Source organism: Sycon ciliatum, chromosome 2, assembly GCF_964019385.1.
Source record: "Sycon ciliatum chromosome 2, ocSycCili1.1, whole genome shotgun sequence".
In the NCBI taxonomy this organism is placed as follows: Eukaryota; Metazoa; Porifera; class Calcarea; order Leucosolenida; family Sycettidae; genus Sycon; species Sycon ciliatum.
The window spans coordinates 47,113,226-47,122,898 of record NC_088644.1 but is presented as its reverse complement, the minus strand read 5'-3'; the positions used below and the strand labels follow the sequence as shown (position 1 = coordinate 47,122,898).

The window sequence follows — 9,673 nt, the reverse complement described above, 5'->3', positions numbered from 1 at the left end:
TTTCGCCCTGGTTGGCGGAAAAAGGAGGTTGGCAAAGTTTTGAAAACACCCTTACACACGACTTCAACTGGTCAAATCGCTCAGTATGGACTCATCCCCGTTCAGCCTTTTTGGCCATAATTTTGCTCATACTAATGGTTGAATGGATGTGAGGAAAAATTCCCGGTACAGTAAGATCAAGATGGACTCCTCAAGCAATGACACCCCATCAGCCGAGCCATCAACTGCGAGCAACAGCGGAACCTATCAGAAAGTGAAGGGGCGTTTGAATAAAGTTAAACTTACTCAACAACTACTCCTGCTTGCACCAGTGCTGTTCGGAGCCAGCAATGTGTTGGCAGAGAAATCCACTCAAACCTCACCAGCCGAAAGAACAAGCATCATAACTACATTCATACTGGCCATCATATGGACTTTAATCTCATTTTTATGTCATCATTGTGAGCATAAATTTACGCAAGTATATAAGCATTTTCTCAAGCTGGGGAAATATATGCCCGCAGATACTGAACTTGATCAATTTGATGATATATGGACTATGCTGCGCACACACTGCAAACCAAAGTATGTAGGGTAATATTTTATGATGCGATGAAGATTATTATACCGCACAATGCACTATATCCTGCAATATAATTGAGGCACAAGCCTGAAATATTTAACAAAAATGTAGAGTGTTGGAGCCAGCTCCACACGTCAAGAAAGGAGGAATATTAGACAGAAGAATGGCGGGGAGTTTTGCATGAAAATGATGAAACATGTTCAATGTGGGGTCCTGCCCATTAAATGTCCTTGTGACCATATGCAAGTGTGGCCATGCCATCATCCAGTATATACCGCTTGCAGTCGAATGGAGACAATGCCACCTTGGTGGTTACCTCCTCATACACTGTGTGGCAATGTGATCGGAGACCCGTCATAGGCCTGGAAGACACACGATGACTGAGCAGTGCATCTACATAGTCCTTGTGGGTGATGGTATTTGCCAGGACTGCCTTTCGCACACCCTTGGCCCGTTTGGCCGATTCCTGTCCGATGTAGGAGTACATCTTCGATCTTAGACCTACAAACTCCACCATGGATTTCCCACCAAGCTCATCTTTGAATTTGCCAACCACTTTCTTATTGACAGAAGTGTACTGAGGATGGTCAGTGGGAAAGTTGCTGGTGTCATACAGAGACAGATCCATCTCTGCATAAACATCACCGGTGGTTATGTGCACAATAACAGAGTCGGTGTCGGTGTACAACAGCCGGATTCTGCTACCGTACTGCTCCTTCAGCACATCGTAGTAGAAGGAGTACATGTGCACCTTTGACAGGTCTAGTATCGACATACCCACATAGACCGGCTTGTTGAGCTTGATCTCAGTGTGCTGCTTTTCTATTCCGACAAGCCCGTTCGGGAAAATGTCGTGCCGCACATATGTAGGCTTGCTCACTGCCCTCAGTACCTGCTCCTCACTTTCTTCTCGCAAGAGATCGATGCGTATTCGATTACGAACGTTCTCCATCGTCTTGCCAAAGACTGAGTTGTTCATCAGCTGCAGCACACAAACAGGCAAACATGACACATGAGAATCATATCATGCCATTCCTTCACATCAGCATATTTTTCAATTAGCATACTCCACGTCACACTTGCACCATACATGCGACAAAAACAACAACAACAACAACAACAACATACAAGACTGCACACAACGGTTGCATTTACCTTGTAAAAGCTCTTCTCAAAGTCGGTTGTAGCCCTCGTGCGAAGTGCAGTGTTCAGATTGATGTAGGGAGCCATCCAGGCACTCTGCTGAAATCCCAACACCTTGTGAACAGCGGTCACCACCATGCCCAGACGCGAATACAGCTGCAGTGTACGGTAGTGTAACACATACTTGGACTTGGGTAGGAGACTGGGTGTCAACTTGACTCCATCTACGGCTGACACTTTGAGCTCCTCCACAAGTGCTTGTTGGTATGGTGATAGCTTATCTGAGAATGCTCTCATCACTTCCGGTGCGAGTGGATAATCATTGAAGTAGTGGTGCAGCGAAGAGGGTACCTCAAGATCACACTCCACAATGAACCCAGTGCTCGAATCTACAGGGTGTGCCAGTATCTCGGACAGGTTCTTGTCACACCAGGCAAACTCGGATGTCGGCATACTCTGGCACATAGCCCAGCCATACAGGTTGTTGGCATCAAGGTATAGCAGGTATGATGTGGGCTCGGCAGGATTGTACTGATCCATCGTTGGGTTGTTGGCCTTGCCGTACCGCTGCGACGCCATTGAGATGCCCCCACGTAGACCGGCTTCGACAAACAGATGCATGTCTACATCCGTGAGCAGCTGCAGTTCAATCTGGGTGAACCGTAGTAGAGCATCCCATGCATATCCTACATAACACCATACAACACACCAGAACACAAACACGAAAGTCAATACACCATGCAAAAAGTATAAAAATACACCGACAAGAAAGCACAAGAATACTAACAGAGAACACCATCTAAAGGAGAGAATACATTGGACAACAACAAAGACTGATGAACATACCTGGGAGAGTAAGGTAATGAGCTGGATCCAACCCATACGTCTTGTATGCCGTCTTGCGGAAATGCTCAAAGACATCTGCTAGAAGATAGACATCTGTTTGCAAATAGAGGTCATGATAGGCCTCCATTGTACTGCACTCAAATGTCTGCAAAACAAAACAAAAAACAGCAACGCACGCACGCATGCACACATCCATACACACAAGCATCCACATATCCACAGATAGAGAGCAATGAGTACAAAAAAATGAGTAGAGCACATCACAACAGCATTCAAAAGTCATAAGTAGAGCACAATGATGCAAAAAGCATGGCATCAGGGAAATTCCGAGGGTCAATACAGAAGGCACAAGCTGCTTACCTGCCATACGTTCTGAGCATGGGCATAGTCGGCATCACTGATACCTTCTCCAGTCAAACTAGACTCAAATGCTGATTTAGGTGGCAGCTGTGTCTCATCAAACCGAGCAAAGGAGTCCATGTACTCGTAGGGGTAGACACCCTTACGCAGGAGAAGGTCATGATGGGCCAATGTACGAGTAAGCTTGAGCGCATCTTCCGGGGTGTTGCTCACCAACGAGTCAAGAGAGGAGTTCAAGAAGGCCATGGAGTCGATGAAGCGGTACTGACGCCACTTGAATGAAATATATTTCTCCATGTTGTTGGCGATGACACTGATCTCACCAACCTTCTTAATCCGCTTACGCTGGTTAGAGTCCTCGTACTCCACCTCTTCAACCTCGGTCATACCAATGTGGGCGATGAGGTGGTGAGCATCGTACCCTTTCAGGTTGTGAAACACAACCGGAATGATCTGGCGATCTGGGTAGATACTCAGCTGAATATTACACTGGTAGTGTGCAGCACCACGGTAGTTGCCTGTACAGATATTCAGAAAGAGGGGAATACACAAACATAGTAAACATCTACAGTGAATGTGATACCACAGACAATACAATTCAATACACCATGATAAAACACAGATGCAAACAGCTACAAAGACATGAAAATGCACTATACACATCATGCGCATATCTACACACAACTGCAAAACAACAAAAATAAACAAAAAATTATAATACTTACCAGTGAGATGATCATGATCACGAACACGATCTTCTCCAAGTACTTCATCACATATCCAGCAGTTGACTGCGTTCTGAAACTCAAGCTCCAGTTCTGCCGTCATGCGAATTGGCTTGATATCCGCCAAATCCTCCTGGATACTGCCTTCCAACTCTTTGAGACTGTCGAAAAAGTTGTGAATGGCATTCTCACTGCAGTCGTCAAACTCGCCACGGACTTCACCGTTGGATCGGATGGCAGCATATCTACAAGAGCATAAAAGAAGAAGGAAAGTAAGAATGAGTGATTTTTTGAAAAAATGGAATCACACAAAATGCACATACTACAACACGAACACAATTAGGGGAGAACAAGACAAGAAGGAATAACAGGAAGCACTGTGCAGGCATGAGTACAGCAAACATTAGTCAAAAACAACACCAACAACAAAACATACCTGATGCTGCATGGTACATGACGGGCTGTGCGTACAGTGCTGCTGCCATGCTGTTCCTCCATCGGCTCAATGATGGCCTCCGTATCAGCGTAAATGATATATGGAGCCACCATCCTGTGCTTCAAATTTGTATATTTGAGGATGCTGTCCTTTGCTGTGGGCATGACGACTGGCACGGGCTTCATCACCTGACATCTCTCGCTGTGATGCTGCAGGGAGTCTGCTGTTTTGTGTGCGGAGAGGCATCGCAAGCAGTAGTGTGTTGCGTGTCTGTTCTTATTCTCACATGGACGACTGAAGTTTTTTATCCATGTGAAGTGGTTGTCATGTAGAAGCAGGTTGATGGGAGTCTCCTGGCGCTCGCTGAGATAGAGTGGGTACAGATTCCCCTCGTACCCAAACACATTGATTGCAAGACCATTCTGTATCTCCACTTTGGATACATCACGGAGCGTTGCAGGGAACATTACACCGTCGAACCGCAGCTCCTCCACATACTGGGTGTACTTGGATGCACGCTCAGCATGCTGCTCGACGGGGTGCAGCGCTGACAACAACGCCCACATCAAACACCTGTCATCGTTGTTCTTTACGTTAATGATGGCCTTCTTTTTTTCTAATTTCGGCGGGATAGCAGCTGCACCACCTACAGTACACCACAAAAATACAACGAAGGCTTTGCTCAGAGTAACACCACATCACAACTACACCCTCTCGACAATCACGAAAAACTGTACATCTGGTACAAAACATACGTCTACAACTTTCCACAAGAAATTCGCCAGGCTTCGAACAAACACTGCCGGATGAACAGAAACTCACCTCGAAGAGGAGTGTACTTTGCTGTCGACACATCCAGCTGCCTCACTCGAGAAACGGTCCAGTTGGATCCGTTCTGCATCCACTTATCAATAAGACCAGTGATCCTCGCCACCATCGTCTTGACTGCACTATCAATGTCCCCTTCGCTGAGGATCCGAGCCGGTCTACTTCTAAAAAACGGGACGGCAGACGTACTACCCGTGGCCGACTCTCGTGTCATCTCCACCCTCAAAACTAAAACCACCTTGAAAGGGTGAGACTGAAGCTCCTCGAGCAGAACCTGTCGGAGCTCGTCATGATGGCTGCTGAAAAAGACGAGAGGATCAGTGCCTGAACCTGGCAAAGAAAACTTTTTCAAAAAACCACGCACGGCACTCGAGGTGGGCTGTCTGGGCTGCCTGGATCGTTTTGCACTTGGCTCCGCCATCGTCACGTCACCTCCAGCACTACCTACAACATACTGAGGAAAAATCTCCCCGTACATCGTATATGAGGTCGGCTATCACACATTAGTATAATGACACGTGTACTAGTCCACCTTCTGTTGCACTGCGTCTTTTCCGCAGGGCCACTGAAGGTCGCACGCTCCGCGTGCTTATGCGCGCATGCGCAATATGTCATTCATTGCACATCTACGATGTGCAAATCAGGGAGTAGTACGTATTTTACTACTCCCTGGTGTAAATACAACTAACGTGCACAAGTGCACGGTCGCCACGGAAAAGAACATGATGACATTTATGGCATGGCAGGGCCAAAGGTCAAACCCTGGGGGGGTCCCGGGGCCAGACCAAGCGCGCCCGATACAGTGTGCCCTATTTAACCCAAAGGTCAAAGGTCAAACCCTGGGGAAGTCCCGGGGCCAGACCAAGCACGACCGACACAGTGTGCCTTATTTGGCCCAAAGGTCAAAGGTCAAAAAGTGGCCCAGAACCTGCCCCGCACTAACCACTCAGGACACTGCCAACTCAGCCAACCTGAAGATACAACAGCAGCCGCAGCCAGCTCCAAACCAAACAGCAACCAAGCAACTCAGCAGCCAAGCAAGCTTCTCCAAGCTTCTTCCTCCAACCAGAGCATCCAAAAGTCCAACCAGCACCTAGATCAACTTCACAACACTAGATGACATACTCATCTTCAGCAAAACGTGGTCGGAGCATATGCAGCATGTCCGGTCGGTATTGAGCGTGCTCCGGGACAACCAGTTATTTTGCAAACGGTCAAAATGTGAATTTGGCGTGGAGAGTGTGCGGTTCCTGGGACATTGCATCGATGGACTGCACATCGCCCCTGACCCAGACAAGATTGCCGCAGTAAAGGTCTGGCCCGCTCCGACTTCCGTCACAGAGGTGAGGCAATTTCTTGGATTTACGAATTATTTTAGGCGATTCATAGATCAATACTCATCGCTCTCTAAGAACTTAGAGGAGATAACGGGAAAACATGCACGATTCGAGTGGAACAGCTCTCGGCAACATGCCTTTGAATCGCCAAAGCATGCCTTGTTGAATGCGCCCCTATTGCGGCTGGCTGATGTGAACCGACCATTCAGAGTGGTAACAGATGCAAGCGATTTCGTCTTGGGATGTTTTCTTCTCCAAGAACTAGAGGAAGATGCCTGGCATCCAGTGGCTTATGCTAGCCGAAAATTGTCTGCTGCTGAACAGAATTATACAGCTACAGAAAGAGAAACATTGGCCGTAGTGTTTGCGCTAAAGACCTGGCGCATCTACCTCTTTCAACACTTTGAGGTCATTACAGACAACATGGCGGTAGTTTATCTGAAAACAAAACCAAGCATTACAAAGAGAGAGGCGCGATGGGTTGAATTCCTAGCTGACTATGACTACACAGTCCGTCACAGACCCGGCAGAGGGAACCCTGCAGATCCCCTTTCGCGTCGCCCAGATCTCCATGAGAGTAACCTCGTGGAGAATGCAGTACCACGTTTGAATGCTATTGAGTATGCTTTAGCAATGAATGATGACGTGTCCAATACAATATCAGATGCCTACCAGAGAGACAAAGAGCTACCTCCCGTCATAGAAAGATTGAAGCATTCTCTCCGAGATAATTTGCATGATCGCTATTATTGGGACGAATCCACTGATCGCTTGTACCTCAAGGCATCCCCCAATAACCGGTTGTGCATACCACAGTGCGGTGTCCGGTTAAAGCTCATTCAGGAACACCATGAGTGTGCAACGGCTGGCCACCCGGGTCGTGATCGAACGTACTTCCGCCTAGCACGTTTTTCTACTGGCCCCGAATGGGTCTCGATATCAAGAGATTTGTCAAAACCTGTGATCTCTGCCAGCGAACGAAGGGAGGTCAGCCACGAACAGGGCTTCTCCAGTCACTTCCAATACCTAATAGTCCTTGGCAGGATATCTCAATGGATTTTATTGTTGGATTGCCCCTTACTTCTCGTGGCTTCGACGCAATTTACACCTTTGTGGACCGACTCACGAAGTGAGTACATCTTGTTCCAACAAACTCGAAGATTGATGCTAAGGGCAGCGCTCAACTGTACATTCAAAACGTGTTTCGTCTGCACGGGCTGAGCTCGACCATTGTTTCCGATCGCGATCCACGATTCACTGCAGCTTTTTTCAAAGAAGTATTCTCTCAGCTAGGAACTAAATTGGCATTCAGCACTGCTAACCACCCTCAAACGGATGGTTTGACAGAGAGAGTTAACCGGCAAGTGGGAGATGTTCTAAGAGCGTGAACTTGAGACAGGACAATTGGGATTCGCTTCTACCACTCTGCGAGTTTGCAATTAATAGTTCACAACAGTCATCTGTAGCTAATACACCGTTCTATCTGAACTATGGGTTTGACCCTAAGTCCCCGCCCGAATTCATTCTTACGGGAGGGGAAAGGAGTGATTCGGTCGATTGGCTTCATAAGCAGGAAGCCGCACTAAGGATAGCTCGAGATGCAATGCTCGACGCCCAGGCAAAGCAAGCTCTATATGCAGACCAGACGAGAACGCCCAGTAATTTGAAGGTTGGTGATAGCGTTCTTGTCTGCAGAGACTTTCTACTGACCCCGGAAGCTCGTGGCCAGCCCTCTCGGAAGTTGCAACCCAAGTGGTTTGGTCCGTATCGTATCCAGGCTAAGATTGGAGCGAATTCTTTTCGCTTGGAACTACCCCGTGAACTTCGCTGCCATCCCGTGTTTAATGTCACTGCTCTTAAACGCTACGAAGAGAACACGATTCCTGGAAGACACCAACCCCCGCCTCCGCCCTTCACAGATCCTAGATGGACACACACGCTATGTTGTCGAAGCCTTTTTGAATCACCGACACCGCAGTGGTGAGCAACACTTCCTGGTGCATTGGAAGGGTTACCCCAGCAGCGAAGCTACGTGGGAGCCCGCTGGCAACCTATGTGATGAGTCTGGTCGGAATATTAAACCGCTGCAGAACTATCTAGCCTCACAACGACAGCAGCCTTGATCTAACTGGGCTGAGCCATATGCATCTCTTACTGAGATAGTTAATAATATGTTAGAGACTGATATAGTTTTGCGTCATCTCCTTGTGAGATTGATGGAGTTGAGTTGGATTACACTTCAATGTGGTTATGCATGTGCATGAGTGATTATTTAATATTCCCCTTTCCACAATTGCATCTCCTAACTGGATTTTGTTATCTAATAGAACCTTGGGCTTCCTATGGGGCCGGGAGAGTGTAATAGTTTTACCTTGACACTTCTTGCTTGTCTTATGGTAACACCTTGTGTTCCTACTCTTCTCACTCCTGCGGTTATCGCCTTTCTTTTGCTTTATAACCTCTGGTTTGAACATCATTCGGGGAATTCTCCAATCAATCAAGTTTATACTGTTACAGGAAATAGCTTGCTGTGGAGGTCCCAGCACTGGATGTTGTATCAAAGGTACGACGTGGAGACAACAATTATATAATAGAAATAACGAGAACAAATTCTGCAGTCATCGCCACACTACAACGAAGTCATGAAAGTTTACCAGAATTAATTTTCTTGTCACATTCATCAGTGGAAAGTCGGGACTGAAGAGTAACCATGAATGTGACAAGATGTGTGGCTTGATTATTGTAGTTGACGTTGATTTAGTGACTTTGGCAAGTTTGAGTCGTGTCAAGAAGTCAGGTAGAATTCAGTATTAGGCAGTAGTGGAACGTGAGTGGTAGTCTTTGCCGGTTTCTGAGGGTATCCTGGATTTGGTGTGCAGCGCTGTGGAAATAGCTTGCTGTGGAGGTCCCAGCACTGGATGTTGTATCAAAGGTACGACGTGGAGACAACAATTTTATAATAGCACTAAAGAGAACAAATTCTGCAGTCATGGCCACACTACAACGAAGTCATGAAAGTTTAATAATAGCTATGAAAAGTATGAATGCGCAGACATCACTACGCAACATGACAATTTGTTCAAGGTTTGTTTTTTTGTGTTTCCAAAATTGATTTTCACGCTCCGATCATCAGTGGAAATACGGAACTAAAGAGATCAAGGGAAAAACAAAGGTTAAAAATCCAAAGAAGTGTGACACATGACGGGTAACTTGTGGTAACTATTACAAAAAGTGAGAACTAAAATAAGGAGTAAGTGTGACAAACGAGCATGAACAGTGCAGAAACAACTCATGAACACGGGGTGCAAACTCACGAAAATAACCTAAGTGCTTAAACATGTTCTTTTTGCTTACACAAATCGGGCTTATGCGTACGAATACAAATTTATCTCCACGTAGATTATTTCATGAAAGTTTACCAGAATTAATTTTCTTG

The 9,673-nt window shown here is 46.5% G+C and overlaps 1 protein-coding gene across 1 annotated transcript; it reads right to left on the bottom strand.

The window, feature by feature from the left end:
• Positions 1-387: 387 nt before the first annotated feature.
• Positions 388-5,446, bottom strand: LOC135810269 (uncharacterized). The gene is made up of 7 exons (XM_065323750.1): positions 4,895-5,446; positions 4,073-4,718; positions 3,637-3,881; positions 2,912-3,429; positions 2,552-2,696; positions 1,718-2,391; positions 388-1,544 (listed from the first exon to the last, which is right to left on the bottom strand). Exons 1-7 carry the CDS (start codon positions 5,376-5,378, stop codon positions 783-785), a joined length of 3,474 nt encoding a protein of 1,157 aa, XP_065179822.1. The 5' UTR covers positions 5,379-5,446; the 3' UTR covers positions 388-782.
• Positions 5,447-9,673: the final 4,227 nt, after the last annotated feature.

Bases quoted from the DNA above. Each gene is read 5' to 3' on its own strand.
- LOC135810269 (XM_065323750.1), bottom strand. From the start codon at position 5,378: ATGTACGGGGAGATTTTTCCTCAGTATGTTGTAGGTAGTGCTGGAGGT. The intron at 2,697-2,911 runs GTAAGCAGCTTG...TTTGTTTTGCAG, and splicing joins ATGCTCAGAACGTATGGCAG to ACATTTGAGTGCAGTACAAT. The intron at 2,392-2,551 runs GTATGTTCATCA...GGTGTTATGTAG, and splicing joins TCATTACCTTACTCTCCCAG to GATATGCATGGGATGCTCTA.